This window comes from Typopeltis vanoorti, chromosome 10, assembly GCF_054136105.1.
Source record: "Typopeltis vanoorti isolate ZY-2024b chromosome 10, IOZ_Tvanoo_1.0, whole genome shotgun sequence".
NCBI lineage: Eukaryota > Metazoa > Arthropoda > Arachnida > Uropygi > Thelyphonidae > Typopeltis > Typopeltis vanoorti.
In genome coordinates, this window is record NC_143558.1 from 50,308,637 (window position 1) to 50,323,762 (window position 15,126).

Sequence of the window (15,126 nt, forward strand, 5' to 3'; positions counted from 1 at the left end):
GCTGCATACTCTGTGGGAGGAGTTATACTGGAGGAAGTTGGGGAGACAAGAGATCTGGGGTTGATGATTGATAGAAACCTGAAGTTTAGGGGACATATTGCAAAGGTGGTGAAGGTAACACAGAGGATTGCTGCAATTATGAGAAGGACACTGACCTGCAGAGATAAGAGGGTTATCATTCCGTTGTATAAGTCTCTGATCAGACCACACTTGGATTATTGTTCTCAGATTGGTCCCCAGGATTTGAAGGGGATAAATTAACTGCGGAAAGGATACAAAGACGGATGACAAAGATGGTTTCAGGACTGTACAAGCATAGTTATGAGGATCGGCTGAGGGAATGTGGACTGCAGCATTTGGTGGATAGAAGAAGGAGAGGTGATATGATTGAGACTTTTAAACTGTTGAGAGGTAGTTACAGGGTTGACACTGGGGAGTTCTTTCGCTTGGTTGAACAGTGGGAAGGAGTGATGACAAGAGGCCATCCCTGGAAGTTACGAAAGGAAACTGTGGGCAAGAGGGTGAGGAGTGGTTTCTTTGCATGGAGGGTGGTTGAGCCGTGGAATGCATTGCCTGATAGAGTGGTGAGGGCAAGAATGGTCAATGAGTTTAAGGAGTGGTATGATAGACTTTGTGTTTCTTAGGAGGGGACCTCCCCTCGATGTGTCGTGACAGACTTGATGTTCTTGATGAGTCTTTTGACTCCATGGAGGCCTGAATAATAATAATAATAATAATAGGCAATGGAGCATTCAAGAGCATCAAAACTCTTGGAAGAATTTCTGAATTTATTTATTAAAGAAAACTGAAACTATGTGATTTCTATAAAAATACTGAAGGGCTTGATAGTTAATTGCCTAAATATCTCTCATGCCACTCTTCACTTCAGCATGACAGGCTTGGTTTGCATTTATTATTATTACTCAGGACCTCATTGGAATCACAGGACTCATTGTGATAGGCTCATGTCAGTCAACACAAATTCTATCATACCACTCCTGAAACTCATCCGCCATTCAAGCTCTCACCACCTTATCACACTTTGCATGATGGGTGGTCCAACTGTCCACCATCATGCAAAGAGCCACTTCTCACCATTTTCCCTACCACTTTCATTTGCAACTTCCAGGGATGGTCCTTGTTCTTGGGCTACCATATGAGAGATCTCCCACTGTGAGTATCTCAACAGTTTAAATGACTCAATCATCAGCTCTTCATCGTCTATCCATCAAACTCTGCAATGACATGTCCTCAGTCTTTCCTCAAAACTAATATTGTACAGTACTCTTTATCATTTTCTTTACCTGCCTCTGCATCTTTCCAAGGTAAACTTATCCCCTTTAAACCATACCAACTTTCACCTTCAACAACTTTGCTATGTATGTTCCCTAAACTTCGAATTTCTATCAGTCATCACTCCAAGATTCCTTGCCTCCTCCATCTCCTCTAGTATAGTTCCTCCAATAGAATATCCGTTCTCCCACCGGGTGATTCAAAACCTTACATTTAGTTGCATTAAACTGATATCCCTAGGGTGTTTAATGCAACTTTGAACATATATTATCATGGACATGCTATTCATTTGAACATGTATCCTGTTTTTTCAAATCCTCCTGAAGGGCAAACATATCAGCACTACCAATAATAAGCTTTCTCAGCTTTTCACCCCCACCGCACCACAATCAGTTGACAGTATCATTGATGTAATGGTTAAATAATGTCTTAGTACTGAGTCCAGTGGAACTTTACTTGTGATTCTATTATCTATCTGACAGCTAGTCTCCAATCAAATTCACTAAACACATATGCTGTAACTTAAACCCAAAAGGAAAAAAGTTTATAAATTATTGAAAAAAATTATCAAAAAAAAATTCAAACCTTATCATGGCAAACCACCCCAGATGTATAGGTCCCCTAAAATTCACAAACTAAATCCCCCCCCCCATCCAAACTGGCCAAAAATTTATTATTATTATATAGGCAACTCCATGGAGTCCTTAGACCCATCGAGGTAGGCTCTAAACATTGTATCAAGCACTGTCCAACATTTGTGCAGTATCTATTATACTCTGCTTTGGACTAATTCACAGTCATGGCACGCACAACAGACTCTGGAATCTGTTCCACTCATTCACTGCTCACAAAGCAAAAAATGTAGTCCTGACATCCCTACTAACTACATTCTTGCTCAATTTCCAAGGATGGCCCCTAGTTCTCCCACCACCAGACCTGTTTTGAAAAATTTCCTCTGTATTAAACAGAGAGATGAAATGAAATGGATGCGGAATGAAATTAAGAGAATTCAGGTCAAAACTATTAAAATAAATCATGATGGCATGAAAGAGTTAACAAAAGATGAGCGAGTGGCATTGTATGGCGACTCCATTATTAAAGGTGTGCTAGAGGATAAAATGCACAAGGTATGTTTTCCAGGCGGTAAAATGAGTAGAGTGATTGAGGCATTGAATATGAGGCGGGAACGAGCAAAAGAGTTAATTGTATTAATTGGTACAAATGATTTGAGAGAGAACAAAGAGCATGTCAAAATGAATGTCAGGAGACTGCTTGGAAAGATAAAGGAGAATAGTGTGACAGGAAGGGTGGTCAGTGTGTTGCCTAGGTATGATTGTGGTGAAATGAGGCGGAGAGCAAGGATTATGAATGATATTCTGGCTGAAATGTGTGAGGAGATTGGAGTACAGTTTGTTAATGTGTGGAATGAGTTTGAGGGACGAAGTGAGCTGTATGGGAGCTATGGACTGCATTTGAGTGATTATGGTGTGAGTCGCTTGGAGAGACTGCTGCTGGAAAGTGGAGAAGTGAATAGAGAGAATGAATCAGATCGAGAGGAGAGTGATGTGGAAGAGCAGGAGAGTAAGACAGGAGAGATTGAAGGAGTGGAAATGAATGGGGAAGTGAGTGGTATGAGTATAGAAAATGAGAGAATGGGTGTGCAAGAGGAGCAGGGAAACGGGGAGGCTCAGGGTGGACAGGAATACACAGCGTGAGAAAGGTGGATGCTTCAAGAGGAGGTGAGAGCATGTGTAGGCAGGAAAGTAATGGGATGATCAGGGATCAAAAGGAAACAAATGGAATTGCAAAGGGTTCTAAAATGAAGAAGCAGAAAGGGAAATGGCCCCAGTCCAGCATGGAGAGATCACATTGAGTGAGTGGTATCAGTGGAACTAGCTGTAGATCCAGAAATGAGTTGTTGTGTTTGTATACCAATGCTAGAAGTATAAGAAACAAGGTGGATGAAATGGTTGCACTAATTGCATCTGTGCACACAGAGATTGTCGGAATAAGTGAGACATGGTTAGATGAGGATGACATCCTGACAGGAATAGAGATGGAAAGGTATGATGTGTTTCGTGAGGATAGAAGAGGTAAAAAGGGAGGGGGAGTGCTATTGATGATAGAGAAAGAGTTATGTCCATACAAGGTAGAGATGCAAGAGGGAAATGGGGCCAGTGGTTTTGAGGCAGTATGGTGTGAGATAGAGTTGAATAGAATCAAATACTTGGTGGGATGTTGTTATAGACCTTCTAATGTGGATGGTGGTGATAGTGAAATGTATAGTCAAATAAGCCAAGCAAATAAGAAAAGGGTGATCATTATGGGTGATTTTAATTATGGCAATATAGACTGGAATGAAGAGATAGCAACTGGAAGTAAAGAAAATGAGTTTCTTGAGTTTTTGAGGGATAACTACCTCAGACAGTATGTAACAGAGGGCACAAGAGGATTAAGGGTCTTGGATTTGGTCATCTCATCGGAGGATGTAATTATCAATGAGGTATCAAATCATCCACCAATTGGTGAAAGTGACCATGAGGTGATTACTTGGGTGGTTGCCAGCAGTGCAAGGACCCCTGTGAAAAAAGGGTATATGTGGAACTACAAGGGGGGTGATTATGAAGAGCTCAGGAGACAGCTTGCAGGTGTAGCACGGAATGAGGAGTTAGCTGGAAAAGAGATCAATGCAGCTTGGGGGATTTTCAAAAAATATTTAGTGGATGCAATGTCTAAATGTATACCATGGGTGAGAAGGTTAAATAAGGTAGGTGTGAGATGGATGAATAAAGAGATTAAGCATGCAATACAGAGAAAAAGGGCATTGTGGAGGCAGCATAAGAGAAGTGGAAGTAACCAATTTCATGAGGTCTACAAAGACCAGGCAAGGAGGGTGACTTGGTTGGTGAGAGTAGCTAAAGAGAGGTATGAACAGCAGTTAGCTAATGAAGCTAAAAAGAATCCTAGGGAGTTCTTTCGATATGTAGCCAGCAAAAGAAAGAATGATTATGGAAGGATGACATTGATTGGAGGAAATGGTATAAAGACAGCTGTTGCAGAATATGTGGTGGAGATACTTAATGAGCAGTTCATAAAGATCTTTCAATCTTGTGAATGTGACTTCATGGAGAGATTAAGAGCAGTTGATGATGGGGAGGAGAGACTGACTGTAAGTGAGCAAGAGGTGTTTGGGGAGTTGAGTAAACTAGATGTAAATAAGGCTGTGGGACTTGATAATATATCACCGCGTATTCTGAAGGAATCTGCCAGAGAGTTGACACCTGCCTTGACATATTTTTTTAATACGAGTCTTGCACTTGGTCAAGTCCCTAAAGAGTGGAAGGAGGGCAAGATTGTGCCACTTCATAAAGGAGGTGATCGAACTCAAGCATCAAACTATAGGCCTATCTGTGTGTCAGGTGTTGTGGTTAAGTTGTTGGAGAAGCTTGTGAGAACTAGGATCCAGAGTTGGGTTGACAACAATGGTATAATCTTTGATGGACAGCATGGATTTGCTAAAGGGAGGTCGTGTTTTAGTAATCTACTTACTTATTACAATAAAGTGACTGCTTCCTTGGACAGAGGAGAAGGATACACAGTAATATACTTGGATTTTGCAAAAGCTTTTGATAGAGTACCTCATGATAAGTTGACAGTCAAACTAGAGCAGATGGGGTTGGATATTAGATTGGTGCATTGGATTGGAGACTGGCTGTCTGATAGGTATCAACAAGTTGTGTATGGGGGTGCAATATCCAGGAAAAGGAAAGTCACTAGTGGAGTGCCTCAGGGATCTGTTTTAGGGCCATTACTATTTAACTTGTATATTAATGATATTGGCGAAGATTTGGATGGAGATATTCAGTTGTTTGCAGATGATGCAAAGTTGGGGCGATCCATAAAGAGTAGTGAAGATGTTGTGGCCTTGCAAGAATACTTGAATAAATTGAGTGATTGGGCAAGCAAATGGGGATGTGAGTTCAATGTTGCAAAATGTAAGGTTTTAAACTTTGGAAAACAAAGATGGAATGCAGAATTTATGCTTGGTGAGAATATATTGTTGGAAGTAGAGGAAATAAGAGATCTGAGAGTGATAGTGGATAAGGATCTAAAATTTAGGGGACACATTGCCAAAATTGTGAAGACAACACAAAGACTTCTGGGAATGATGAGGAGGACACTGATGTGTAGAAGTAGGGAGATTCTTGTTCCATTGTATAAGGCTTTGATTAGGCCACACATGGACTATTGTGCCCAGATTTGGTCACCTGGTTTTCAGAAGGATGAAGAGATGTTGGAAAGGGTCCAAAGGTGACTGACTAAGGTAGTTTCTGACCTCTGGAATGTCGAGTATGAGGAAAGATTGAAAAGATGTAATTTGCAGAGTCTAGTGGAGAGAAGGAAGAGGGGAGATATGATAGAGACCTACAAGTTGGTAAGGGGTTGTTATAGGATCAATGGTGGAGAAGTTCTACAGAGAATAGTGGGAGATCAGGGGATAACCAGAGGTCATCCCTGGAAACTGTATAAAGAGGGTGTGAGTAGGGGAGTGAGAGGCAGGTTTTTTTCGTGCAGAGTTGTGAATGATTGGAATGCCTTGCCTGAGAGTGTGGTGTCTGCAAGGAGTTTGAATGTGTTTAAGACCCGGTATGATGAGATGTGTGTGAGATAAAAGGACCTCCTAGATGAGTCTTTGACTCCATGAGGTCTTGTTTAATAATAATAATAATAATTAATCTTGTAAAAGCTCTTCAGTAATACAGCCTCCATGGTGCAATTGCTTATTGTGTTCGGCTGTTAACCGAAAGGTTGGTAGTTTAAATCCAACTGGTGGCAATTGTTGTTTTCATTTATGCCAGCCTGGTGGGCTGAGTGGTTAGATATAAAGAAAGGGGTTTGCCAAGGCGATGTGATCTCCCGAAATCTATTTACCAGCACTTTAGAATACATTCTGAAAAAAAAAAAAAAAAAAAATAGACCTAAATGGAGGAATAAGCATAGGTGGCGATCTAGTACTGATATCCCACAACCCAAAAGACCTATTTTTTCACCCATTTCTAGAAGAAATGGGTGAAAAAGTATACAGAAACAGCAGTAAGATAGGCTTAGAAATGAATCTAGAAAAAACAAAATGGATCGAAAACATCTACACAAGTGACAGTCACCTATGTATTAATAACATCCCTATAGAACAAGTTGACGCCTACAATTACTTAGGAGAAACAATAAAAATGAATAACAATTTATCTGAAAAGAAAGAAAGCTGCATGGCTATTATTCAACAGACTAAAAGAAACACTTACTAATCCAAATCTTGACATCTCTGTGAAAGCAAAACTATTTAATAGTGACATTCTTACATCACTCACATATGGATCACGACAAGAAAAGAAGAAGAGACTCTCAGAATAACTCAGCGTGCAATAGAAAGCAGGATTTGTAACATCAGCAAAATGGAACATGTTAGAAACACAGAACTAAGAAAGAGAATCAGGCATAAAAGATGTGGTAACCAAGAATAAAGAAAAAATCAGGAAAACCACCTACAAGATGGGAAAATCCACTAGTATAACATGGAAGAGAGAGGATCGCAATCGTTGGAGGCATCTTTGTGACCTGCACTCATGGAGAAATCCTGAGTGAAACACAGGTCCATCAAGGTAATTAAGGTAATATTCAATTATATGACTCCTTTTCTGCCTGTCAACCAATTTCTATAAAATACAAATATTCAACCTGTCCTCATAAGGTTCTTTCCATAGACCTGCTACCATCTCGGTCACTCACCTCTGGATCCTCTCCACCTGCTCCTCATCCCCAAGAAACCCAGGTGACCAGGTCTGTGCTTAATTAAGATGGGTCTTACCATGGTTCTATAAAGAGCTTCAATAACCTGCTTGTCTCTGCTCATCAGGGTATTCTTCAGTAACCAAGTAATCTGATGAGCTGCTTTAGCTACTTTTGCAATATGTCCTCTAAACTTTAACTTCATTTCCACTAACACTCCCAAATCCCTGGCTTCTTCAATTTCTTGGAGTAGAGTTCCACCAGTGTGGTACACAGCTAGTAATCTTTCTACCCCAAAATGCATAAACTTACACTTTGCCACAATAAACTGACATCCATTCTCCTTTGTCCATCTGCCAGTCTATCCAAATCATCCTGCAAAATTTTAACATCTTTGTTAACTATAGATCTACCCAATTTTGCATAATTGGCAAACAAATAATAAAAATACACCCAAAATAACATCAAAACTTTTCCAATAAAAAACACTCCCATATCCATTTCACCAACTTTCGAGGCATTAATACAAACATTAGTGACATACACCACCACTTACATCAAAACCTTCCCTTTTTCTAGAACTTCAGTTGGAATCCTCCATGATCACAGTTCATCTCAACTGTCCCAACTACATCCTGCAAAAAGGGCAGAACTTGTGCTTTTTGTGAAATCTGATATCCATTGTTAAAGGCTATCCAACTTAGAATCCTATCCAACTTTTCGATCTGCTCTGGCTCAAGATTTCCTTACCTCACTTTACAGCCTTAAGATACAATGAAATGCCTTAGGCACTGAGGCCTCCTGAACAAACTGCCATCTTATGACTTTCCTTCTACACTCTGTGATTGGATTGCCACCTCACTGGTTGTTCCTTGTGTGTCATGGTGGAGGACTTCCTCTCATGAGCCTTCCCCATCAATGTTGGACTGCCTCAGTGTTCTGTGCTCTCACCCATGCTCTTCCTCCTTTCTCTGACTTCCAATCTTATTCACAGATTCACTGATGACAATACTCTTCATTCTTCTTCCTCATTAGATAAACCCTGCAGTACTCAAATGTTAGATGCCTCAAGATCTTCTATCACCAGTGACTTAAACACCGACTTCCTCAAATAAGGTGAAGACAACTTAGTAAATTTCAATGCCAAAAAAAAAAAAAAAAAAAACTCAAGTCTATCTTATTATCTGCAAGAAAAATCCTATAGCTCATCCACTTTCAGTTTTGATAATTATCTAGTTTCCTTTCAAGATCAGCCTTCTCATCTTGAGTTGATTGTCACATCCAGTTTATCCTGACACAAACATATGACTTAAGTCTCTAAAAAAGCCTGCTGTTCTTTTCCATTCTAAACATGACTCTTCCTCTCAGTTCCTAACACTTTATAAGGCTCAGATCCAAACAACTTTGGAGTTCTGTTTCCACATTTGGGATGGAGCATCCAAGACCTCTCAAAGAATTCTTGATTATATTCAGAAGAAGGCAATCCCTCACAGATTCCCTTCAGTCATTTTATCATAAATGCTCTGTTTCAGTGCTGTGCCTTTTCTATAGATACTTTCATGGGCATTGCTCCTCTGAAATAGTCTACTACCGTTCCTCCACTTTCCTCTAACCATCTAAGAAATAGAGCAGCCACTGACCAATACCCATATACTGTCCAGCTCCAAACACACTGAACTAATTTCTCATCAGCTTCCTTCATTCAATCTAACTCTATTCTTCGGAACAATCTTCTCATACTGTTTTTCACACTGAGTATACAACCTCCCGCTCCTTAAGAAACATATGAACAGTCTCCATTTCTCCTTAATCACTTCCACGCATGGCATTGTAGTGTTATAGGTGTTGTGACCTTTCGTGTATAGGGATCATAATTAAAAACAAAACAAATGAACTGAATAGTACTTCTCAGGTGGCCCAAGGACAGACCCCTGTGGCACTCTACTAGTCACAGGCCTTCTACTGGATTCTACTCTTGAATGAACTACATGGTATCTCTCCACCTCCATTTTATTTACCTCACCATCTTTATATCCATCCTCATGTACTGCACTTTATTCTTCTTATTATCAACATACCTTTGTGAAGTCAAGAGACTCATCGTGGGCAGTCACACACACACACACACACACACACACACACACACACACACACACACACACACACACACACACACACAGCTCATCGTGCCTCGATTTAAATGCATTCACTGTCTCTACACTCACCACTCTCAGATGATGCATTTCCTCATCCCCTTGCTCACACCGATCTTATATAGCTTCTAGGGATGGCTTCTCATTTTCCCCATTTCCAGATATTCTATGAAATATCTCATCCATGAAAATCTGGTAATTACCCCTCATCAACTTATGTCTTGATTATGTCTTCCCCCCCCCCCTCTTCCTTCTATCTACTAGGCGGCTCTGTAATTTTCATTCTCTCAATCTCTCTCTCCCTATATTCCACATTCCAGAAATCAGAAACCAACATAGTCAGTTGTGTCTGAACCCTACCCAACATTTCATTTTCATCCTTTTGAAAACCTGGCAACAAAATCTGTGCACAGTAATCCATATGCAGCCTAATCAAATCCATAATCCTAAACCATATGCAGTCTTATACAATGGGAGCATAATATTATTACTTCTGCATGTCAGTGTTCTACACATCATTCCCATAATCCGCTGTATCATCCTCGCAATTTTAACAAGATGTCCACAAATTTAAAGTCCCTATCCCATCACCTCCAGATGATCTCTCATCTCTTCCACCTTCTCTAAAATATCCCCACCAATCCTGTACTCTGCATCTCATCTTTCCTTCCTAAATTTTAACACCTTATACTTTGCAACATTAAGCTGATGTCCCCACACACTCGCCCATTCAGACAGTCTATTTAGATCCTCTTGCAAAACTACATCTGCTCTACTTCTCATAACTCTCTCCAACATTGCATCATCTGCAACTGCAAATGTTTTCTGCCATACAATTTCTAATATGTACCTCAGATCTTTTGGTACTTGTTTCATGCTGCCACTCAGATCATTCATACCAATGATCACTATCACTCATCATCCACATTCTCATCTCATTCTATTGTCATAATCACACTCTCTAGCGTTTCTCCAGGCAAACACTCCTCTAACATTCTCATCTGCACACCACAAATCATTGAATCTCCTTAGTTCTTGTTCTCTCACTTATCATCTGACTTCCTTTTATCTCTCTTTCTATCCCTTTTTCTTGTACTCTCTCAACTTTCTCTCATTTCTTCTCTTTCCCTAGCTCTTCCATTCTACTCCTCTCATTCCCATAACGTTCTTTCACTCATATTTGTCTTGCATTAGTTTTCATATCTTTCACTTTCTCTTTCTTCAATACCTCTATTTCACTCTTCGAGTATCCCATCCTTACTTGAGAATCAGTAACACAGTCAACACCATCCTTCACACTCTCCATCATATTGAAAGCACCCAGCTTTCTTCTTTGTCTGCATTTTATGCCAACATGGTCTGCACAGTTAGCCAAGTGCTTATGTGCTTCACAACCATATGCTTGGGAAAGGAGTGTCCTGGATTCGATTCCCGTTGCTGATGTGAGTTCTTAAGAATCTTTCTCAGACATAACCAAGTTAGCCGGTCTTTGGCATGGACAGCAGGGTTTTTCTCCACATTTTATCTGGGGTTTTTTCTCCTGCAAGCAGGAAAACAGGCCTCATGAACACACACGGATTACAGTCAGGAATATTTAAGCCCCAGCTACATAGGCCAGATTCGTCAGCTATGCCGGTCCCGAGTCCAGATAAAATTTTGGGGGAACTGAGATGTGCCGTACTTCCCCGTAAAAGGGGCCTCACAGCCGTTATATCATCATATGCTATAAAAAAAATATGCCAACATGCACTCCCATCATCTCTTACTTAATACATATTTAAATCACAAGAATTGTTACATGCTGCAGGCACAGTATGCTACAAAGTCTTCTATAATATTAGAAAATGTAATCTTTAAATGGTGACAAGCTGGATGACAACATCTCAATAAATAGAGGGATGATGGATAAAAGAAACAGTAGAGCACAGAAAGCAACATACTGGAAATGTATTTCAAACTGAAAAACATTAAAATGCAAACCATGCTCAGTCAAAACTAGTTCAGGGTAAATTTACTCACAAGTTATTAAAAAAAAACTCATAATTAATATCAAACTATCATTTTTTTTCTTTCATCTCACATTATGCAACACCAAGCTCTTTACCCTTTAGTAGGCAATCCCTCAATATGATTGTAAACATTTAAAATAGTATACCTGATTTGACAAAAATTCTGTAATATTTCTTACAGTGTAGTTGAATGGTGTGCAACTCACACTAGTGACAGATTTGTATTTTGTAAAATCAACTACTGCTTTGATTTAAATACTTCACAAACTTTAAAATTACTAACTACTTTCTTTATCTTGGTATATTATCAAGGTCATCATAGTTTATTAAAAAGGTAGTCAATTCTACAGATATGTTATAATGAACTTTTACTGGTTGAATGAGTGTTGAAGACTTTTAGCTGTTAAGATTAAATATGCTAGAAACTGCAACAGTACTTACTAATAGGAAAACTTTGTAACCTTAATTTTAATAGTTATTCACATTATTTCATATCCTTTTAAAGTGCATTATTAATTTATTCAAATATATATTTTGACTAAGAAATAGAAAACTAATGACTGATTTTATTTTATTTTTATTTTTTTTTGGTTTGGTAGGTTATCGAGTAAATCTTCATGTTTTGCGTGCCCTTGTACTTCGGTATGGAAAAAATGGAAAAATAAGCTTTGAGGACTTCATAATGTGTGCTGTCAAACTTAAAACTATGATAGGTAAAGAAAATCTGTCCAAATCTTTTCTTGCTCATTTTTTAAAAATCATAATACTGGATAATTTGATTATATGATATTTTTTGATGTGCATTAGTTGTGGATCATATTATTTCAGAACTTGTATTTTTATTTCCTAATTTCAATATGAATTAGCTAATTAACTTGGAATATTAGGTAACATATCTCCTCATCAACATCAAATTCCTCTCACATTTCTTCAAGGGTGTACAGGATATTATGATAGTACTACATGAAATGTTTACGTCATTACCAACTTCCTATTGACAATTATCCTCCAAAATCTTATATTTCAGTCTCTTCTAAGGCACTTTTTTGGTATCGATCCATACCAAGAAGATCTTGGTGTGGACCTTCCTCTGGGTCTTTTTCCTGATATTCTGACAAGATATTTGTTTCCTTACATTTCCTTTCCATACCACCTTAGACTATCTCCTCTACTCACACATTCCTCTACTCACACAATTCCTGAACTAACAATGTTAGTTCCTTCTGATACCCTCCATTTTTGATATGGTTCTACCATTGGTGCCATCTGTTCATTCCCCTAATTTTTCTCAGAACTCTTATATTTGTGGTCTCCAGCCTTTGATCAAATCTTTTATTTCTAATCTGGCTCTCAGATCACTAAGTTAATAGATTGAAGATTCTTGTATATAGTTAGTTTAGTGTTTTGACTAATTTTTCTCTTATTCCATATAAATTTATTTATTTGACTCCCTGTTATACTAGCTTTGCTAATTCTGTTGTTTATTTGCCATCCTCATTAAAAACTGTGTCTAAATAGCAGAAATGTTGTGCTCATTGTATAGGTTCTCCATTCAGGATGCAGTTAATGTTTTCTTGCCTATTTTCATAATATTTGTCTTTCTATTGCCGATTCTCATACTGAATTTATTACAGCTGTTATCCGATTCAGTTAGAGAATTTTGCAGAATTTCTACTGGATTTGTTTAGGAGTACCTCATCTGCATAAAGTAATGACTGAGTAGAATAACTCCAATTTTAATATATAGCCACTTTACTTCATAATGTGATCCATAGAAACATTAGATGCATGTCCTTGTCTCATACCTGATTTGTGACAAGGGCACACGTTAATCTTCTTGTTGCACCTCCTTCAATTCTAACATCTGACTTAAAATGCAAACATAGACTGTGTATTGCTTGATACAATGTACTGTTTTTGTATAATTGTAAAATTTTGAACAGTTCTCTTGGTAGCTTGTTTCCCTTTTCCAGATCTACAAAACTCAAATACAGATCCTTGTATTTGAGGATCATGAAAGGTTTTAAGCCTACAATACACTAATACTGTAAGTGGGCTAAATTTTTTCCCCTATTTTTTAGTTAATTTTTATATTTTTATTTATTTTTATATAGTCTGGAAACCCAGCTCTAGGGATGAAACATGGAACTTTTTTCAAGTGCTTCAGGCCTCTAGTAATCTCACAGACAATCACAAATATCCATGCCCACAGTGGAATTCAAATCCACTCTCCAACCTGCTGGTTAGAGAGCAGATACACTGACCACTCAGCCACCAGACCAGCAAATTGATGATTGCTCAACTATTTGTCTCTTAAAGTGAAAATCTGATCCTGACAACATCTAATTTGGCATGGACCCTGTTTATTCTTCTCCAAGTTTTCCCTTCCATAATTTTTCTTAGCTCTTCTCAAGTATGTTTGCATAAATGTTATTTGAAAAATACTCAGTAAAGAAAGTCTTCTGTACTTCCATTTTTTTTAGAATAATATTTTAATACATTTCAGTCTCTACTGTTTACTTCTAAAAAGAAGCTTGACTTTCATTCTTTTTTAAGATTCACTTTCTCTCTCTCTCTCTCATTCACTCACACACACACACACACACACTTTTCTTTTCAATAAGATATTCAGTTTTATCCTTCTGAAAATTAAAAAATCAGCATGAAGATACTGTTATCAACAATAACATAGTCAGTGAGACTTTTCTTGTGTCCTCTCTCCATGTGAATTTGTGCATATCTCTATGCAGGAACATACTTATTTGTAATGACTATCCTGGTGTTTAGGCTTATACATTGATTATCATACATAATGGTGTTGTTTCAGGAAAGTGACAATATAGACTAAATAATAACTAAAAATTTATTTATTGAATATGTAAACCAGGGGTTCCCAACCTTTTTGTTTCCTAGAGCACATTCTAAAATACCAGTAGAGCGACGGGCATCATCTATTTTTTCAAGCAATTTTTTTGAATTCTTTTGTTAAATGAATACATACAAAGTTTACATTATAATCAAATGTTTTAGTACTTAAAAGTTTACATTATATAAAAATTTAAATATATATATATGTAAGTTAGTGTGATCTTTGGCATTGCATTTCATTGGCCAGTGCTTCATAATTAGGAGAATATGATGATATTCCAGTTTTTAAACTGGAATGAACAACTTCGAATGCGCGTCTACTTTACATTGTATGCATTTAATACTCATCATGTGTCATTAACGCATGCGTCATATAGCATGCCATGAATTGTTGCGTGATTATTTCAAACTATACGGCACACGGTTGAACAGCGGCAGGCACACACAAATTGGTCGATGGGCACCATGGTGCCCGCGGGCATAGGGTTGGGAACCCCTGATGTAAACTTTTGATGATAATTTATAAAATTATATAATTAATCATAATAATATATAATGAAAATTGACTAGTTTAATCAAGTGTGAGCAAACAAAGTTTGCACCTGAAAGTATCTTCAGGACTGGGGTAAGGTAGTACAATACCGGGCAACTCGTTGCAAAGGTGGAGCAAGCTAACATCACTCCTATCTCAGTATCTCCCATAATGCAAAACACATCTCCTTGCAGATATGTATAATGTTATGCATTAAGGTAAGGGCCACTACCCAGACTAGTTTTAACCTTTATTGAGGTCTCTTCAGTGGGAGCCAGGCCCAAGTGGAGATACGATACCAGGCAGAAGCATTAGCAAGGTCATCTCTACCTATAGGAGTTGCCAAATGGTGTGCCACCTTTTTATTAAATTACTCCTATAGGTAGAGATGACCTTGCTAATGCTTCTGCCTGGTATCTCCACTTGGGCCTGGCTCCCACTGAAGAGACCTCAATAAAGGTCGAAACTAGTCTGGGTAGTGGCC

At 38.3% G+C, this 15,126-nt stretch overlaps 1 protein-coding gene across 1 annotated transcript in view; it reads left to right on the forward strand.

Annotated features, from left to right (window-relative positions):
* LOC150102409 (calpain-B-like) overlaps window positions 1–15,126 on the forward strand; it is a 913,019-nt gene that overhangs the window by 881,267 nt on the left and 16,626 nt on the right. Inside the window, exon 20 of the mRNA XM_090399770.1 lies at window positions 11,842–11,955. Coding sequence (XP_090255896.1) covers window positions 11,842–11,955 — 114 coding nt within the window. The remainder of the gene's footprint in view (window positions 1–11,841; window positions 11,956–15,126) is intronic.